This window comes from Nymphalis io, chromosome 23, assembly GCF_905147045.1.
Source record: "Nymphalis io chromosome 23, ilAglIoxx1.1, whole genome shotgun sequence".
Lineage (NCBI taxonomy): Eukaryota > Metazoa > Arthropoda > Insecta > Lepidoptera > Nymphalidae > Nymphalis > Nymphalis io.
Window position 1 is genome coordinate 5566967 of NC_065910.1, and position 22085 is coordinate 5589051.

Here is a 22085-nt window from a genome sequence, read left to right on the forward strand (position 1 = left end):
GGAAGCATTGTGAAGTGTTTTGTAATATGATACCTAGCACTTTAATTTTGCGATAACATTATTTTAAACGCAAATAATTAATAGTACTACTTATCGCCCAGTGGTTGAAAATCGACCATAATTTATTTAACTTTTTTTTAAGTTTGAATGTTATTAAGGTATTCTATTGTCAAATCTATACACATAAATAAAATTGAAATGTCTATGATTTCAAAATAACTGCCTCTTTTAAAGTTAATGTGGCTATTTGCGATTTACCAAAACAATCATTTTTTTTAAATTTTTGTCTGTCAGTCTGTCTGTACTTTTTTCACGCTGGAAAAACGCAACGGATTCATGACGGGGTTGCTCGAGGCGCGTGGCTTCGAGTTTAAGTCACCGAGAACCAGTGTAGGTTTCAGCGACTGCCTGACCACCGCAGCTCTGTCCGATCCCAGATATGTCTCGAACTCTGCCAGGCTGCGGTTAGGGGAGAAGTACGTTCCCACAACTACGTACTCTCTCCACCCCGCCACTACGTAGCCCGAGCCCCTCTCGAGAGGGGAGGATCTGTTCCATTCCGAATGAAGACCACCACGGTGTCGTCCAAGTCCCTTGCCCAATGAGGTAGGGGAGGGACGTAATAGGGCTCGCAGACCAGAGCCAGTTTAATCTCCCACTCCGCCATGGACTGCAATAGTAGATCTTGAGCGCCGGCGCAGTGGTGTATATTCGTCTGAAGGAAGCTGAGTTCTGCGCTCATGTCGATATTGCAAATTCCTTCTCGGCCTAAAACGGACAGTTTTTCGAAACCCCTATCGAACATGTCACACGGGCCATTCCTGTCCGTTTGTCATATCTAATCTTTGAAACGGCTAAAAATTACATATTGAAATAACTGAATTATAAGAATTATTTCAAGGTATGAAACCTTAGTCTTTATTTCATCGCAATCAGTTGAGTCTGTCAAAAGTTATAAAAACATACGTATTTTTGTTATTATACCTATATATAATGACTTTTTCTGACCGATTCATCAACGCAGAGCCTAAACAACAGGGTTAGAAAGTAATACTTTTTTTTTGTATAAAGAAAACGTATTCCATTATTGCCCTGTGCACCACTTAATTGACTCGAAGCTTTACCTCAACATGACTCTCAATTTCTACAGATTCATTTTAGAATGTGCTCGATGAGAGGTAGTTTTCATTCCAAAAATACCATCCATGAGAATATATCATTTGAATTTGAAAGTATATTTAGTTCTCTCTTAATTTTTATGCTTCCCCATGACAATCAAAAGTCGTTGAACATGGCCGGCACTGATTTTAGTGAAAACTATTATCACATGGACAGTTTTTATGTTGCATTCTCCAGAGTGAGCTCTGTGAGTAACTAAGTAATTTTAGCCCCAAAAGGAAATAACGCAAACGTCGTTTTTTGATATAAATAATATGTACTTATGTATATAAATAATATAAGAATCACTGACTGATATTACAATTTATATTAGTTTCGGAGTCATAAGTCCACCACCTATGTTGCTTATGTAAAAACCCTAGATTTAGATTTAGGCAGAAGACTGCCAACTAAAATTGTTTACATGTTTTTGAGTGTAAGTAAAATTTATTATTATTATTATTTATGTAGGCAGTCGGTTGGACAAATGGGCCACCTGATGTTAAATGATCACCACTGTCCTTAGACATTGGCTATGAAAGAAATTTTTACCGTTCCTCTGAAGATGTTTTGTCCTTTGTGCCTGTAGTTACACTGGCTTACTCATCCTTCCAACTAGAACGCAACCATCCTAAGTAATTCTGTTTAGCTGTAGAATATCTGATGAGTGGGTGGTACCTACCGAGACGGGCTTGCACAAAGCCCTGCCACCGTTTACAAAGAGGTGCTTCAATTATTAATTATAAATAAAGTTTTCAGTGAGTTGAATAGTTTTGTTTAAACTGAGTATGATAGAATAGAATTAAAAATATATATATATTGGTACGCTTGCTCATTTACAGTATCAACTATATCCAACGGCGTGGATAGATATTTAAGCAACATAATCTTATAATATCATAGATTAGATAGATAGCCGGGGTATTTAAGCAACATAATTTTATAATATCATAGATCGGAAAATTTGTATAAAATATTTTTTTCGTCAATCCATTCATCAACCTAAAAATAAAAAAAAAACCCTTAACCTTAATTTTTTCTAACCAGAATGACATTTCATGGCTCTTAATTTAAAATTACAGACCTCTTAACATTTATCCTTTCCTTATACTTAAGCGCGAGCGAAGCCAGGGGTAATGACTAGTACTAAATAAAATTACAGACTTTGCCAAGGCTACTCAGTTTATTATTGTATCTTTTTCAAAGAAATGACAAAGAGATGATAACATTTAAATAAAAAACAAAAAAATTTGACTTACATAAAAAAGATTTATATAATACTTATGTTATGTTTTATTGAAACAAAAAAGAAGGCAATTAAAAACAAATGTTGTCCATTAAACTTGACACACATTTAATAAGCTGCTTAAGGGCTTGTATTAGATCCTTACATACGAAATTGGCGTTTTGTACGGGAGGAATATAAAGTCATTTTTTTTTTGTAAAATATATTTTATTAATCAAAGTTGTTATCTATGCACTTTTGCCATCTCATAGGTAGTTCATTGATCCCTTTACTTAAAAAACCATGGGGGCGAGAATCAATAAACTCTTTGAAGGCGGATTGGACTGCCGCATCGGAGTTAAATTTTTATCCTTGTAAGAAGTTGTCCAAATTCCGGAAAAAATGGTAATCTGTTGGGGCAAGGTCCGGGAAGCACGGTAAATGTCGCAGACATTCCAATTGTAGCTCATCTAACTTAGTGGTTGTTTGTTGTGCAGTGTGGGGTCTTGCGTTGTCGTGAAGCAGCAGTGGCCTAGAGCGATTAACCAATCTCGGTTGTTTAGCAGCTAGTTCTTCCTTTATGTTTTGCAGTTGCTGACAATAGATATCTGCCGTAATCGTTTGGCCAGATTTTGGAAATCTTTAGTAAACGACACCGGCGCTAGTCCAACAAACACTCACAAGTAACTTTTTCTGACCCAGCCAAATCCTGCCCTAAGCGATTAGGGCAGGATTTGGCTTCCCCAATAGCCTTTAATTCTTCATTTTCCACTTTGGTCTCCGGCCGTCCACGGGGTTGGTTCTGAAGGTCAAAATTTCCAGAACGAAAACGTTGAAACCAAAAACGTACCGTGCTTTCTTTTGCGACACCAGCACCGTACACATCATTAAACCTTTGAGCTGTTTCTGCAGCACTGGTGCCACGGTAGAACTCGTACTCGTAAATATACCGATGTTTTATGTTTTCCATTGTGCTTTAATAAGCGACGCCAAAGAAAAAAATAATGAGGAAAAAACAAATAAATGACTGTTTTCAAAACTCAAATGTACCAGCTTAATGAATTCATAAATTTGAATTTGGAATTCTTAACCAAAGAGGAGATATTTCAGATCAAATTTGTCAGTACGACAAAACGCTAATTTCATATGTAAGGACCTAATATAATATAGAAAAAAGCAGTTATATAACATTTTTGATTGAAGTTTAAAAAGCGGTCATTTGACCATTCTGAAAGGTTCAGTGTTAATCATTATTGTTAAGGGAAACTTATTTCCACCAATAACAACTAACAGTAACAGTAGCAGCTTGTTAATGTCCCACGGCTGGGCTAAGGCCACCTCTTTCTTTTAAGGAGAAGGTTTGGAGCTTATCCCACCACGCTGCTCCAATGTGGGTTGGTAGAAAACACATGTGGCATAATTTCAATGAAATTAGACACATGCAGGTTTCCTCACGATGTTTTCCTTCACCATCAAGCACGAGATGAATTATAAACACAAATTAAGAACATGAAAATTCAGTGTTTGAAACCCACGATAATTGGTTAAGCGCGCGATAATTGGTTCACGCGTTCTAACCACTAGGCCATCTCGGTTTTAATAACAACTAAGCAATTACTAAAATTAACAAAAACAAAACCTACATAAAATCACATTGTTAAAACGTATAATAATAATAATAATAAGCGAAATCAGTAAAGGTGTAGTAAGATATTTTTGTTTAACCAACTAAAATTAATTAATTAAACAAAAATTTAACACAAACAAAACATAAATTAAATCACATAGCTAAAACATTGTAACATTAAATAATACCAATAAAGTGCAGTAAATAAATTATATATATATATATATATTTCTTTAACCATATATTGAAAGGCAAATAAGAATTACGACTATAATTGCAAAATTATAACAAACTAAATGATTTAATATTAAGATAGATTCCTACAAGCTTATATAAATTAATCCATTATATTTTTACCTTATTTATTTCATATCGAATTACCAACAAAAGTTACAAAAATACAACAACCAATATATAATTGAGGCTAAGCAAGATTAATTGCACTTTTAATTTTAGGTAATTACAGCATGCTTTTTATTAATTTTGTATTAACTGAGTGACCAATTACAGTAATTACATTTTTTAATCACTTATAAATAACATATTATAATAACAATAAATAATGTATGATAATTAAATTGAAATACATTTGAAATTTATTGTGCTTAATATTCATAATAATTTGAATTAAAATTAGTTAAATGTTAATTTGAACAATATTGAAATATAATCTAGGAGAAAATAAAATATTTAAACAATTAATTAGAATTAAATAAATTAAATTAGAATAATGTCAAATCATATTTTATTTCAAAAAGAATTAATTGTATTGTAAAAGTATTAATAGATTAGACTTTATTACAATTTTAGTAGCTATGGCTATCACAAGGATGAATAATAACCACAATATCTTTCTTGAGTGGATTACATCTTGAGGTCTTAATGTCAACCCTAGCAAATCTCAAGCCATCATTATTGGCAGCCGGAAACAAATATCAAAAGTCGACTGGTCTTCCTTGCCGTCCATAATGTTTGACAATATTTTCATGCCTTATTTATTTATTTATTTGGATCTCCAACAGCTGTACATAACACACATTCAAATCCCTTTTTACATTAACTTAAAACTAACTATACACAACCAATAACAGGAGAACACACCATTCACAAACACAATTACAAATATATAAAAATCAAAAATAGAATAAAAACAGAAAATAAAAATATTTAAATAAAGAGCAAAAAACAAAAACAGAAACAAAAGGTAGTAACTAATTAAATTTTTATACAAATTAACAGTTTATACTAAAAGAAACATCACATTTTTTCATGAACGATGAGAGCCCGTCACAACCAATGTCCAGTGTTACTGTGTTTTTTACACAATAATTATATTCTCGCTATATTCGCGATATTGGAGCATTCTGTCCAAGTTTTGTTCGAGTGCGGTCAATTTTAAAAAACGGACATGGGTTGTGAGGTGGTCTTCTAGGAACATACTTTATAAAGCAATTTTTCAATTTCATGTCTAGTAGAGACCTTCGAATCTCCAGTGGCTTCATTTAAAAAAATCTAGTTTGTTTTTGTAGTACTCTAGCTGATTCGAAGCTTTAAAACGAAATACCAAATGTTTAACGAGTCTCTTTTGAACACGTTCTATTCTCTTAATATGGATCTTGTAAGCGGGGACCATACTTGACAACAATATTCAAGTTTACTTCGTATCAAGCTATTGTACAATTGTAGGGTTGAAGATGATTTTTTCAAAAAAAATCCTTCGCCTGTGTTAAGATAAAGCCAAGTAGTTTAAAAGAACCTGTTACTATTGAATTGATGTGCTTATCAAATCTTAGCTGATTGTCAAATATTACACCCAGGTCTCAAATACAATTAGTTTCTTTTAAATGTTTGACCGAAATATTATATGAACTTAACAATGGATTCCTTTTTCTGGTAAATTTTATAAAATTACATTTGCTTGGATTGAGCACCATGTGTTTAATTCTACACCATTGGACTAGTCTATCTAGATTATCTTGAAGAACAGCTATATCAGATTATTTTTTTATAACTTTTGCTATTATTAAATTGTCAGCAAACAGAAAAAACCTGACAATTTTTCATGATATTTGTAATATCATTTATGAATATAATGAAAAACAAGGGCCCTAAATTTGAACCTTGTGGAACACCGGAAGTAGCATGGAAAGGGTCAGAGCACTCGCCGTCAATAACGACTTTGGAATATCGATTGGAAAGATATGATTTACACCATCTCAAAGATGTGTCAGAAATGCCAAAATTCGAAAGTTTCCTAATCAGTATCTCATGGTCAACTTTATCAAATGCTTTGGAGAAATCAGTGTAGACTACATCTACTTGCAGGTTTTGATCAACAGCATCAATAAGATGGGAAAAATAGTTAAGAAAATTAGTATTGGTTGATCTCTTAGGCATAAATCCATATTGATAGGGACAAAGATGATTTTTAACATGATTAAATATGAATGGGTGAACAAGTGACTCAAAAATCTTTGATATTGTTGAGAGGATTGATATAGGCCGATAGTTAGATCCAAATTCTTTTTTTCCATCCTTGTGAATCGGTACTATTCTTGCTTTCTTCCATTTATCAGGAAAAATGCCTTTTTGCAATGATGTGTTATAAATTAGGTGTAAACGGTAAGATATAGAATTTTCACAACTAATAGTAAATATTGGGGGTACATTGTCAGGTCTAGCTATTTGTTTTATATTGAGTCTTTTTATTTTGCTTATTATACTTTTTTGGGATATGTATTGTAACTATGTTAAGAGCCTGGTAGTTTTTTGACATAATATTCTTAGCTGGACTCACCATATGAATGACATCAGCAGTCTCCTGCTGTGTGTTTGCAGCTCTAAGGTCTTTGCGTTGTCTTCAACATTTTCTTTTAAATAATGTTCGCACAGATGTACTTCTTCCTATTCTTGATTATGCTGACTCAAGCTTTGTAGCATTAACCAAAGACCAATTCAATAAAACTGAGACTTCAAAATACTTTTATTCAATTTACAAATGGATTAGGCAAATATGACCATGTTTCACAATTTTGTTCTCGTCTAAATTGGTTACCTATCCGACTTTGCTAGAATATGCACATCCTCTCTATTCTATACTGTGTGTTGTTTCACCCTTTTACTCCTCCTTCATCATTTGATATACATTAGAAAATGACAATGACGACGATGACTCAGTGCTTTTATTTATGTGCTCTGTGCTTTGTTGCACGATGACCGTTGTAATAATCTTTGACTTATGTGCGAGCTACTAGAGCACATATTTGCTATAAATATATCACAAACCAATGACTCTTTTAATTCAAAATCACATTTTAAGCTGATGATGCAATTTTCTACATTAATGATAATTGTATATATATTCATGTTCGCGTTGATTTCTTAGGAAAAATGAATGTCTGAAATTTATGAATGAGGTGTTTTAAAGTCATTTCTGTTTTTTCAAAGTTAAATTAATTAAATATTTCGACATCTTTTCCACCAATCGAGTGTAATAAAGTTGCTATTCTTCTCTTTTCAAAATACTTATCTAAGCCAACGGCTTATAAATATAGTTCGAAATGTAATTGGCACTTTTTCCACATTCAATTGTTATTTATTTCGTTGTTTATAAGCAACTTCGGTAGGTAAAACGTTGAATTTTTAACCACCACTTTAAAACTTTTGACAGGAGCCACGAAATTAAATTTAAAGTTTTATAATGTTGAATACCAAGTTAATGTTCACAGCACGCACTTCTAAAACCATGTATTATTATTATAATTAATCTTTTAGGCTTTGTTTATATCTTTATAATATTCACGTATTAATTGTCACTGAATTAATTGACTTTGCTCACACGCAGCTTTAAGGTAGACTGTTACAAAAGATATAAGATGGGATTAAAAAGATACACATAATACGTATGCAACATTAGTTTTATGTAAAAACTGCAAAAAAACATTGAAATCTCGAAATTGTTAACAAAACTTTTTGATTGTGACAACTGTGTTTGACAGTGCGCGTGCGGTTCCTACAGATAATAATTTATTGATTTTTAGTTGTGAAGCAAAATGTTTAATAAATAATTAAAGAAATGGAAAAATAAATATATTATAACGCACAAATATCTATTAGACAAATTATAGAATAAATCATAAGCAAAAGAGTATACATATTACATGATCAAATATTAATTTCAGTTTGACCAAAGACTATAAACAATCTAAGGCCTCTGCCTCGAATTTTGCGGGCAGCGGGGCGGCGGCGGCGGCGGCGCGGCAGCGGAGCGGGCAACGCATACCTGTTCTCCAAACTAGCGGGCAGATCGCGCGGCACTATAGCGGTGTAGTGTTGTGTTCGTGGTTGTGTTGTCGAGATATTTGTTTTTATTCGCGAACGAAATGTCTGAAAAACGGCGACATCTTTTTGATTCAAATTTATTCCTAACGCTCGATTTATTGTGGGCAAAAGAAGAAGTGGATCCCTACTATAGGGCAAGGAAAATAAATGGCGAGTTTTATCGAAATTATGAAGAACAGAGACAAAATCCCGACAAATTCTACGACTAATAATTGGTTAATTATTCTTCTATTTTTATGGTTCACATCTTTGCTGTTCCATATGGGTGTCCTCTCAAAGATTGCCGAAATAATTAGCTCTTGCACGTCCGAAGACATTTTGATACGTCACAAAAAAAATGTACAACACTATACCTACAATGCAGACGCGCAACGCGGGCGGTCACCGCTTGACTGGAGTGCACCGCTCGTTGCCCGCCCCCGCGCCGCTCCTGCACCGCTGTATTCGAGGGTCGGTCCATTTGATTATACGCGTAAGATCCTGCCGCTCCCGCGCCGCCGCCGCCGCCGCCCCGCTGTCCGCGAGATTCGAGGCAGAGGCCTAAGAGGACGCGTGTGTACATGCCTCCAATGCGTAATGTGTGTATGTTGTAGTGTGTGTAATGTTTTATTTTATTAAAATATAAAATTAATAGTCGTTTTAAATAGAATTGTATATTAATATTTTTTATAGAATTATTTATTAATTTTGTCATATTCCGTAAAATTTTAATTAATCTCTCATTTCAATGTTAATTACTGTAGCAGTACGTCGATACGCATGTAGCAACAAGAATACACACGCCACGCATGCCGCCTTATAAGAAGTCATCGTTTGAAAAATAACTGTTTAGAAGCAGCATGCAATGACGTAGTATGACGTAATGTCAAGCTCTTAAAAGAACTGTTTTTATATTTATTATCTTCATATAATAATCTTCGCTTCAATTGGTATTTGTTATTATTAGTTTATTTTCTACCGTCTCAACGATCTGTAAGATTTTGTGTATTTTGTAACTGTTTGTCTTCCTGAGAATAAATAAATAGGAACGTATTTGTTTGTAAATGAAATGTATATAGTAATATAGCTTATTTATTAACTTTTCTTAACTTTTAAGCGCATGTAACTCTGAATAAACAAAACAATTAAATATATCGCTAATATTTTAAATGACAATAATACAATCAAAGTAAATAACAATATCAAAACTATTTTTAGTTCATAATAGTCAGCCCACCGTATGTTCGCAGCAGGTGTGCGCCGATAAGCTACCTCCCCATGCCGGAGTACGTGTTCCGTCCACCACACCGCGCGCTCCAGAGATGATTGCGGTTGATCATTCATAAAGCTGTTTAACTTAACAACATTTTGACGATAACTGAAATTAATACATATTCCGAATAGAAAATTAATATATATATATATAGTATAGGTAGGCGGACGAGCATGTGGGCCACCTGATAGTAAGTGGTCATCAACACCCAAAGACATTGGCATAGTAAGAAATGTTTACCATCGCTTTCAACCTTGGGAAGCAAGATGTTATGTTAGGGTTAGGGTGAGTGACATAACAATTTAGTTCCCAAGGTTTGTGTCGCATTGGCGACGTTAGGGATGGTTAATATTTTTTATAGTGCTAATGTCTATGGATGGTGGTCCATTTACATTTTTAATATTGAAAAATAACGGGCGACACGAAATACTGGTGGTAGGGCTTTGTGCAAGCTCGTCTGGGTAGGTACCACCCACTCATCAGATATTCTACCGCAAAACAGCAATACTTGATATTGTTGTGTTCCGGTTTGAAGGGTGAGTGAGCCAGTGTAATTAATTACAGGCACAAGGGACATAAAATCTTAGTTCCCAAGGTTGGTGGCGCATTGGCTATAAGCGATGGTTGACATTTCTTACAATGCCAATGTCTAAGAGCGTTTGGTGACCACTTAACATCAGGTGGCCCATATGCTCGTCCACCTTCCTATTCTATAAAAAAAAAAAAAAAAGACCTCTTGCAAAAGGTCTGTCTTATAATGTGGGACGAATGTACGATGAGCCACCACTCACACATAGAAGTCGTAGACAGAACCTAAAATAACAATAATAAATAAACTCATAAAAAATACGCAGGGCGGTATATACATATACATATATAAATATATGCCTCCTAGCATTTTACTGTATGGGCGAATAAATCGATTGTCGAGTGCTGATACCTTTTGCTAAATATACCTGTACGATGTTGGTACAAAGTCTTTAAGTCTACAAAAATATTTTAAAGTAAACTAAATCTAGAATTAGTAAAAAGAAAAATATTTATAATTATTTTTTTAATTTTGATCATCACTCGTGTGAATATTTTTTATTGAGAACATACTCCGAAAGCTAGAATTAAATCATTATTATCATCATTATTGCTTGTAATTAAATTTTATTGGTACTTAATTTTTGCATGCTCATTTAATCGTATATTAAGTAATAGTATCTTGTACCTGGGATCGTTGATTATGGTCGTAATTGCATCCATTAGCTGTTCCTCTGTTAATGTTTCTATTAAAGTTAGTTTTCCAATATTAAATTTAACGTATTGCTCAACGTTAAACCATTGGTCACTGAGCATTGGTATACCAATAAGAGGCACTCCGGCGGATAACGCTTCGTCCGTAGATTGTAAGCCCCCTTGAGTTATAAATAGCTTGATTTTAGGATGTCCTAATCGGAAAAGAATCACAATTAATCTATAAAGTTAAGAAGTTCATTTAATCAAATTTATTTATGTAAAAAATAAAAGAACCAATCTTACGATTCTTTTCTAATAATATTTATATAAAACAATCATGTATATTTAGACATTAAATATCGAAGAATTTCACCCCATCAAACTAAGATTTATTCAATTCAAAAATAGTCATTAAGGTCAGTTTACAATCCACGAACATATGAATGATGGAGTAAGTGAAACTCAGAGCAAGTGTCAAATGTCCAAGTTATCTACCCAAATTCCACTCGACGGGGTAATTTATTCAATAAAAGATAAAGTTATCAAAATTAATGTCGGATGAGCTCCTTCTTTTTGAAGTTGGATAGAATATAATTTTATTAATATTATTGTAAATTAAATAATCGATAAGAAAAAAACGGATACCATCACGCCGATTATCTCTCGCCACTCCTCATTTTTACTATGTTAATATGGTATTTTTTCAATTATATGCTTTTTGCAAGTGTAACGTTTCTATACCGAATAAAGATTGAGAAAAAATATTAGAACGACGTACTTAACAAATCCGACTGTGGCAACCATTTCGAAATTTTTACATTTGTTGGACGTGCTGGTAGCTCATCTTTATCCCATTTCCATAAAATATCGTACGGAAGTTGAGAAAATACATTGGTAAATATCTTCAGTTTATCTGATGGAAGCTTAGAAGGCATAACATTTGAACCAAAACTCATATAAATCACTCCATGTGTTGAAGAATCTAGATATGATTTAATATCCTGAAAATGTATGTATTAAAAATATAATGTTAACATTAATACGAATATGCAATGATATATAGTACCTCTGGTAACTCATGTTGAAGTTTTTGATGCAAACCTCGTAAATATAACACATTTGGTGGAACGGGACGATTAAAATCCCAAATAGGATGTACATTTAGGAACATCATTTGAACATTTTGTCTCAAGTCATTCAAATCTGGTATATCTGGACCAAGAATTGATTTTAATATTTCATTTTCCGTTTCTACATGTTTCGTAAAAATATGCTCGTTCATGTAATGAATATATAACTCTGTAATTTTTTCCCATAGTGACAAGTTGTAAATTCTTCTGTGCATTGCATTTGGATAAATGATAGGGTGAGTGGCTGCTCCTATTGTTTCAAATGCAGAAAGAACGCCACCTAAGGAACTGAACTCGATAACTGGTGCGTTATAAATGTGTGAAAAGATTAAAGTTGGTCGTACACAGGATTCGACAAAAATTAAATCAAACCTTTCATTACTTCGAATTAAATTTTGTACAGCAGGCGATTTTAATTGTATTACAAATAAATCTAAGAGCAATTCGCTTATAAAATAGAATAATTTAGTTCGATCTTTTTCATTTCCTTTATCTGCGAAAAAAACACTCCAACGTTCGTAGGTAATATCATGCACATCGATTTCACTAAAGTTTTGAGGTGATTGACCTTTTGGAAATACTGGATTTGTGGTTACGACTGTAACTTCATGTCCACGCTTCGATAGTTCCAACATAAGTGGACGAAACACATCTTGATGGCTTATAGAAGGGACTGGAAACACCCCTAATATTTTTGCCGTTTTAATTTCAATGATCACGTACATCAAACTAACAATCACTTTAAATATTTTCGACATAATGATTCACACAATGACCAGAACAATATTCTTTCGTGACGTTCTCAATACAAATACTGCTTTAATGTGCGATAACATTTTATGTAGTAATACAATCCATCAATTAGTAACGACATACATATAATAAAGTTTTGTCTGTTTGTACATAAGAAAATGATCATATTCTCCTCGACCTATTTAAGAAAAAATATTAATTTGAGCCTTCCAGTTATTATAAAATGTACTGTTCTTTTCCATTTTTTTTTATTAATATGATTACATAATAAGGTATCCACCCACACTAATCAAATATTCTACCGCCAAACAAGAATGTGTTTCGGGTTTAAGAGTCAGTGTAATTACAGACACAAGAGAATTCACGTCTTGTCATTATTTCAATAGACGATAGGCGACAAAATAAATTTAAATAAAGATATTATCATAAATAAACTCATTTAGTTGGTTAAAACATAAGCATAAATACGTGTGTGGGAATAGTTAGCCCGAGAACAAATCACCTACTCAGGAATGTATACGGGTAATTATTATATTAAATTTATTCATTGAATAATGTTATCGTTATACTTATTATGCAATTATTTATCCGGTTAATCATTTTAAGCGACACAACGTTATTTGATTCAAGTTTCGCTTTTGTTTCGAGATTTTTCTTTGACATGCTTATATCAAGTTGATAATTTTCTAGTTCAAGTCGACAAAAATACTATATTCGGGTTATAACTTGGCCCCTGTGATATAGATTGAATTTATGCACTACTGACGTCCTACATTCTCGAGACAAGTTCTCGTTGATATTTATCTATATTTATAGCTTAGTATCTATTTCATTTAGTGTAAATGAACATTTATTTACACACTAAAATTTTGACTAGTAATATAAAATGTGTTACTAGATATTCGTTTACATACTCATGCACGGAAGGGCGAATATGTCGTTTGATTCGAAAATATACTCCATATCATATTACGTATATCATTTTTACTATTTAATGTAACGGTACATCCGTTACATTAAATAGTCTTTTAATTAGTACATGCGAAGTCGGGATGGATAGATTGTTATAGATAAAATTTTAATATATAATGTAATTTTGAACGATAAGATATTGATTTATTATTTCAAGTCAAATTATCAACGGCGAAATAGTAAATAAAATAATAATAATTTCGAAACTGAATACGACGTTGATTGCTTATTTTTTAAGATAAAGCCTGTTATGTCAGCGTAGTCAGAGACTAATTAGGCCGAATTAGCACATGAATATTTATCGGTGCTTGCCCGGGTCTTAACACACAATCTTTAGTTAAACACATTTTCTTATAGAGCAAGATGAGCTCATTTGTTTAGGGTATCCAGATTCTAAACTATTTGTATAGATTTCTGCAAAATAGGTGTTATTGTTTTTTTTTTATAGTATACGTAGGGGAACGAGCATATGCGTTCCCCTACGTATACCTGATGGTCACCAACGCCCATAGATATTGGCATTGTAAGAAATGTTAACCATCGCTTACATCGCCAATGCGCCACCAATCTTGGAAACTAAGATGGAAACTAAGAACTTTGCTCACTCACCCTTTAAACTGGAACGCAACAATACCAATGTTTAGCCAAATAATTTGTTAAACTTTCTGCTTTTATACTGTAACATAAGTACAGACGCGACGAGTGATGCTTAATATTATTTCGAAGATAATATAAGAAAATTAGGCTTTATTATTTAATAAATTTAAGTTGATATTTTATACGCCTTCGTTACCTGATACCTGCTAAAGCCACGATGACCCAAATTCCAAAGTAGCCCATCGTTCATACATGTGTTGAGAGCAAGCGCTGAGAAACTTTCAACTTTTATAAAATAAGGACTTTGAAACTTTGGCGTTCGCGGGCTCTTGTTCAATAACTGAGCGATCTCGGCTCTACTTAAAAATAATAACGATACAAATATTTCCGTACCGTAACAGCCTGTGAATGTCCCACTGCTGGGCTAAAGGCCTCCTTCTCCTCAAATATTTATCTTAAATAAAAATTAACATTTATTTCGATCAGTTGTTTTAAAAATATAAAGAATAATAGAATTTTAATGCGGGATACAAAACAGCAAAAGAAATAGACGTAAATAAGAAAAGACTTCACTTCGAAAGAAAAGGCTCGGTTTATTGATTAAAAAATAAAATAAGACCTCCCGAAATTCGGAAGATTCGATAGGTTGCTGGAAGTGGTTGTTTGAATGTTCTAATGAACTGAATGAAAAAGCTAGAATGTTTATTTTTAGAAATTATTGGGGCCCAGACTATATCTTTGGACGAAAAATAAATCTATAGGCAATTGTGGAAATTAAATTTGATGTCGGCGGCCATTCCTAAGCGACACTAGTCACCTACGCGCAACATATAACAGTGCAGGTGTTTACGCAAACATCTTTTTTTCACGCTGGAAAAACGCATTACATACGCAAACATCTTCTCACTTTCAAAATCCGATGGGATAGCAACTCCGACACGATATTTCTGCGTGAATAGAGTACAAACACAATTTCGCCTTTTTAATATTATTTATTGAATTTAATAAGTAAATATCAAAATGGAAATCTAATATATAAAAATCGTGTCACGGTGTTTGTGGTCGAACTCCTCCGAAACGGCTCAACCGATTTTTTGGAGATATGAGAATAGGTCGTAAAGTATATTTCATACCGCTAGGTGATGAGGGTGTCCCTAACCAGAATTTATTTTTCTATTTTTTTGTCATTTTTTTATTTTATTTATAAAATACTATAATATATATAACCCCAAATTTTCACCCTCCTAACCTATCATCCCATTTTTAAATCACGATTTTAGTATTTTTGTATGAACAATATCAAAATTATTATTTATCGAACTTTCGTCCACGTCATTCACGAGAAGCGTCACGTCATTTTGACATTTAAAAATTTGCAAAATATTTAACGATTTATTTAATTGATAAGAAATATAAAAGTGTTTTATGATATTGAAAAGGTTGATAAAAAATACTAAAAGATCAAATACATTATCGATATACCGTTTTTATCAGTAAATACAACAATTTGGTCTATTTGTGTGTGTGTGTGTGTGTTAAGAAGTGAAAAATGCCAGCAAGACGCTAGGGGGCCCATTTGGGCCGTCGAACTAAAAAAGTATCAAGCATGCGTAATAATAAAGCAAAAAGAACAAACGAACAAATTCAACAAAATAACGAAAATGTGCGTGTGAACATGTCACCATTGAACAGTTTGCTCATCGGCACGTATCCAGTAGGAAGGCTGTTCCAGAAGTCCATTCGCACACAAAAAAATATCGCAAAGGACTTTGTTCCTCCCCGGGTCTATTCTTCCCCAACCGTACATTGTTTCTTTGTTATCATTTTAATTTACATGGGACTATATCGTGTCTTCATCCCAATTTTATGGGAGAAAGTCAAGAAACCGAAATTGTAGCAAGTGTAAATAATGCAATCTTGAATAATAAGTTAATAAATCATGTAAATTAATTCAAGTATTTTACAAACATTCAATATACACATGATTCGAGTACTTACTATTGACAGCATAATCAGAGAAATGATAGTATAATCATAACTCAGCTCAGCCTCAAAAAATCTATCTAAAAAAAACAATTACCATTACTTATCAAGCTATTATAACAATATTTAATTTATAGTAGACTTTGTTTTGATTGTTTGAAACTTTTAAAGACATTTTTGATGTTTAATTTGTTGTAAAAGGGTTTAAATTACTTTGACAACATTCAAAATAAAATTCTTTAGAAATAATATCATTATTCTGTATCAAATTTAATTATTTAATGCAATAAGTAAAACTTAATTCCATTTGAATTCTGTTAGCAGCGCCACCTTTGAACAGACTATGTTTGTTTATATAGTTTGTGTGAAATAAATCGTCTCGAGTTGTATAAAATATTAAACTATATTTAAAAAAAATATTTAGCAGTAATTCAATTTGTCTCTTTTACTAGAAACTGTTAGTTGCTAATAATTGAACCGATTGAAAGGCAACAAAAAGACGCGGTTGCCTCACTGGAATTATAAAAGGATTAATTTAAATTAATATCTTAGGAGTCACGGCAAAATTAAAATTCTCGCGCAAGAATAAAAATTATGGTGATGGCCAACGATGTACCAGCGAAATAGCCAGCGCAAAGACTATGTTCCATTCGTATGTACTATGTTTATCCCATATTCTACCGCCAAACAGCAATATTTAGTATTGTTGTGTTCCGGCTCAAAGGGCGATGGAGCCAGTGTAACTACAGGAACAAGGGACAATTTAGTTCCCAAGGTTGGTGGCGCATTTGCGATGTAAGGAATGGTTAATATTTTTATAGTGCCAATGTATGTGGGTAGGGGCAACCATTTACCAATATTATAAAAAAAACAAATAACGGACCACCTTTTTCAAGTTTTGTCTCATAATTTGGGACGAATGTACGATGAGCCACCACTTGCACACAAAATCCGTAGACATAACCTAAGAAAACAATAATAAATAAACGCATGAAAAAATTCGCAGGGTGGTGCTTCATGCATATATGTATAATGACAATCAATAAGTCGCAAGGCCAAAAGATGTCCGTTTGTGGCTTAGATTTGGGCACACCATGTTTATCACACGGACAAAGTATACATGGCATGTTCTCGGGTGGGCAAACCATCGAGCTTATTTGTGTTGGCTAAAGACGGACTGACAAAAAATGTCGTACACTCAATTTACTGCTTTAGGATAAAAATATATTACTTTTTTCACTTTACAATTAACTTTTAATCAAACAATGAATATGTCCATTACATTAATGAAATACATTGAATTGAGAAAATGAATGGTTGGTGTTTTTTTGTTTTTATCAGCGGTCATCGTCAACAGCGCTCCTTTACTTTTTCTATCATAGATCCCATCCCCACACACTTACCATACATTCGTTATTTTTTTATTTAAAAACCAAAATATTCAGTAGATATAATTATAGATATAATTTATATGGCAGAACAACGTTTGCCGGGACAATATATTTATTAAGACTATTTTTAATTATAAAACCAAGTCATAAGTAGTGTCTTAAGTTTATATTTATTCTTATTTTATTAAGTAGTATTTCAGTAAATTGCAGTGAATGTAAATAATTGAATTTCCCACATAAATTTATTCAGAAAAAAACTATTTTTAATTATCTATATATTTGTAGTACTGTAATACAAGCAGTAATTAAAACCTGCTTAAATCGGTTTGCACAACGTAATATGTTTATTTATTAAAGTTGAATTTAACAAACAAATTTACATCAATTTTAACTAAGTCAATCTCAGTTTTCACTGTTAACGTGATAATATAATTAAAATTGTAATTTTGTTGTCTAAATTTATTAAACAGTGTGCATATATAATTACGTAACCAACAAAACAAATAGTACATGATGTTTTCTTAAGCGGGAATTAAATACATCTGTATTGTCATAGTTTATTTATTTTAGGACAGTAAACAGTTTCATCATTAGTGATAATGTGTTGATTTGTTTAAGAAAAGTAGAAATAATAAATACGTAACGCTATCCATATATTACTAAAAAAAAGTACAATAAATTACCGCTAATGGTTGTATTAAATTTACAATGTGCAGCATAATTATAAACTAATAAGTACACTAAAATAAACATTTACAACGATTGTGAAAGTATTTGTTTTATTAATATAGTGCGATTAAATGCGAGTACACCGATATTTTTTTTTTGTCCATACAAAAATATGTATGTCTACAAATTGTACGACTCCAATACGTCGCACAGGTGACCGAAGACCTGCGTTCGTCTTAATCCGATGGCACCCGGCACGCGTTTTTCTTTTATTAACCGTTCTGGGTACTACTAACGTAATCTATTTATAAGGTCAATGCAATTGATATGATTGTTGACGAGTTTGTATAATGTAATTCTGAATATATTTGTCTAGATTAAATGCTTAAAGGTTATATTTGTTATGTAATTAAGTACATATATGATAAGTAGTGACCATAATTTTTGTAGTACATATTATGCAAAAATTTATACTGAACATTTTCAATTGGGTCAATGCACTTGTTGTAGAAAGGATTGCCGGATTTGCACGGCTTACTGTAAGTGGGATCTAACCAAAGTTTTTTACAAATATAGATATGTCGATGCGCACTTAAAATGCGTTGACATCCTTATTATGAATGTATATGAGTTGAAAGCATTATTGACAATATTTTCAATATGACAATTAAGATCCATTGCTGTTCAGTTGTATTCCTAAATCTCTTAGTGAAGTAACATTTCTTAAGGGAGTATTGCAAAGGTCGTATGTGTATGAGAAGTCTAAGAATTCTTATTAACTAAAAACATTTGGAATCATTTAATTTTTTTTAAACTTTCTTGATACAGCAATACTGTGTTAGTCTGTCTGAGTGTTTTTGTAGTATTATGATAAGTCTTCAGTAGTTATTATAGATTTGTAAACCTTTAGATCGTTTATATATTAAGAATTTTGATATTGATTGATAATTGATGTAAAAAAATAATAATTATGAAGAAATGTTTTCTATTTTATTTCTCTAAATACTAGAATAATGTATACCAATATAAGTAATTATGTAGCATGATACAACTTGTTATTTATTTAAAAAATTATCACGCTTACTCACTACTTACTATGTGAAGCTATTCTATGCTATGTTTATGAATTAATTGAGCTTAACCTTAAAGCTTATGTGCGATTTTAATTTCGAAACAATTAGATATATTACTAAAAGTAAGACTGACAAAAGTATTATCAAAGCAATTAATACCAACAACACTATTTTCACTTCATAATACTCAGTCCATGGTATATTAGCTGCAGGAGTGCGTCGATATTCTACGTCACTATGCCGTAGGACGTGTTCCGTCCACCATACCGCGCGCTCTAGTGGTGATTGAGGTTGATCGTTCATAAAGTTGCGGAGCTTGACGATATTTTGACGATAACTAAAATCCATAAAAATAATATTAATGAGTTTCAGGTTCCATCTTCGTTCATGTGAATATGGTTTATCAAGGAATAACAATAAGGCTCTTTGATTGTAACCAGCTCAATGCAAATACAAAATCTCTTTGCTAGCATTAACTAAATATTTATAATAACGATGTTATTGTTCGAACTGTAAATTGAATTTTATTTTCATGCATTCGTTTGTTTGCAAAAAAAGATTTAAAATATTTACCTTGGATCTTTGATTACTGTATTAATAGCATCTATCAGCTGTTTCTCTGTCAGTGTATCTATTAAAAGTCCTTTTCCAATATTAAATTTAACGTATTGCTCAACATTAAACCATTGGTCACCGAGTATAGGTATCCCAACAAGAGGCACTCCAGCAGTTAGTGCTTCATCAGTAGATTGTAAGCCACCTTGTGTTATGAATAGTTTGACCTTGGGATGTCCTAATTAGAAAAGGAATATGATTATCACCAAAATAATAAAATAGAATACAATTAAAATGATACAAATAAATATGATATAAGGACTTACTTAACAAATCGGACTGCGGCAGCCATTTCGAAATTTTAACATTGCTTGGGCGTCCTGGAAGTTCATCTTTGTCCCATTTCAATAAAATATCATAAGGAAGTTGAGAGAATACATTTGTAAATATCTTCAATGACTCCGATGGCAGCATCGAAGGCTTAACATTTGTACCAAAGCTCATATATATAACTCCAAATTTAGAAGAATCTAAATATGACTTAAGATCCTGAAAAATATTGATTTTATTATTATTCGGAACTGTATTTATTTTTAAGTTCTGTTCTACTCTTGCGAAAATGTATTCATTAAACTTCAGGAGATTTTGAACCTATTCTCTTACGGTTATTCAATGGCAATTGTTGATTTGCTATGAACCCACATTAAAGAATCAGTTGCAGAATTTAAACTGTCTCATTCAGCTTTGTCACAATGTTCCTTAGATAAATGTAAATAAAAATACATGAATAATCATTGCCCCGCAATAAAACCTATCTAACTATAAAATTAAAAGCCCGGAATTATTGATAGCTTTTTGCTGAGCTAACTTCTTCTCTCCTTTTGAACAAATGGTTTGAATTTATTCCACTATAATTTTCTAAGGCGGGTCGGTCGATTACCAAGCATGAACTGAAGTATAATCACAGATTAAGTGCTTAAAAATTCAGCGTTACCGCAATCCTCGGTTAAGATTCACGTATTGTAACCACTACGCCATCACGGCTCTTATATATCTACAATTACTTATTAAGCATAATTTAATTGCTAAATATTGGTCAAATTATGTAAAATTATATGGTACCTCTGGTAGCTCAAGTTGAGGGTTTTGATGCAAACCTCCTAAGTACAATACATTTGGTGGGACAGGACGATTGAAATCCCAAATAGGATGTACATTTAGAAACAACATCCTAACTTTTTGCTTCAGATCGTGTAAATCTGGCATGTCTGCACCAAGGATTGACTTTAATATTTTATTTTCCGTTTTTTCATGATTCTTATAAACGTTCTCATTCGAGTAATGAATATACAACTCTGTAACCTTCTCCCATAATGTCAAGTTATAAATTCTTCTGTGCATTGCATTTGGATAAATAAGTGGATGTGAGGCTGCGCCTATCATTTCATAAGCAGATAAAACACCACTAAACGAACTGATTTCAATAACTGGCACATCATAAATGTACGAAAATGAAAAGGCTGGTCGTATACAAGATTCGATAAATAACAAATCAAATTTTCTATTATCATGAAGTAATTTTTGAATTTCAGTAGATTTTAGCTGTTTAAGAAATAATTCAAAGAGAAAAATATTAGCGAAACGGAAAAATTCAATTGGATCTTCTTCGTTTTCTCTTTCTGTGAAAATCTTCCAGTGATTGTAAGAAATATCGTGCAGATCGATTTCGGTTAGGTTTTGAGGAGCTTGGCCTTTTGGATACGCTGGATCTGTTGTTATCACTGTGAGTTCATGTCCACGTCTTGCTAATTCTAACATTAGTGGGCGAAACACAACTTGATGGCTTATGGAAGGCGTTGGAAACACTCCTAATATTTTTGCAGTTTCACTTCCAACGAACATACACACCAAACTAACGATCACTTTTAACATTTTCATGTTATCGAGAGCAATATTGACAAAGAAATGGAAAGAAAAATATTGCAACGTTCTTTATAATATGATATCTTCCATTTTAGTCTTGCGATATCAGTTAATTCTTAAACAACTGTTTGAAATATAAATCCTACAACGGTCTCTTGTGTCAACACAACTTGATGGCTGTGGATAAATTGGTTACGTTGGTTAAACTTTTA

The 22085-nt window shown here is 32.6% G+C and overlaps 1 protein-coding gene across 1 annotated transcript; it reads right to left on the reverse strand.

Annotated features, from left to right (window-relative positions):
- Window positions 1–9409: 9409 nt before the first annotated feature.
- On the reverse strand, window positions 9410–22085 carry LOC126777461 (UDP-glycosyltransferase UGT5-like). Its single transcript, XM_050500469.1, has 8 exons — window positions 21073–22085; window positions 20277–20499; window positions 19969–20188; window positions 19555–19732; window positions 11894–12715; window positions 11606–11828; window positions 10820–11039; window positions 9410–9708 (listed from the first exon to the last, which is right to left on the reverse strand). The coding sequence occupies exons 1-8, from the start codon at window positions 21886–21888 to the stop codon at window positions 9426–9428; spliced, it is 2985 nt and encodes a 994-aa protein (XP_050356426.1). The 5' UTR covers window positions 21889–22085; the 3' UTR covers window positions 9410–9425.

Bases quoted from the DNA above. Each gene is read 5' to 3' on its own strand.
- LOC126777461 (XM_050500469.1), bottom strand. From the start codon at position 21,888: ATGAAAATGTTAAAAGTGATCGTTAGTTTGGTGTGTATGTTCGTTGGA. The intron at 20,500-21,072 runs GTACCATATAAT...AATATTTTTCAG, and splicing joins CTCAACTTGAGCTACCAGAG to GATCTTAAGTCATATTTAGA. The intron at 20,189-20,276 runs GTAAGTCCTTAT...TTTTCTAATTAG, and splicing joins GCCGCAGTCCGATTTGTTAA to GACATCCCAAGGTCAAACTA.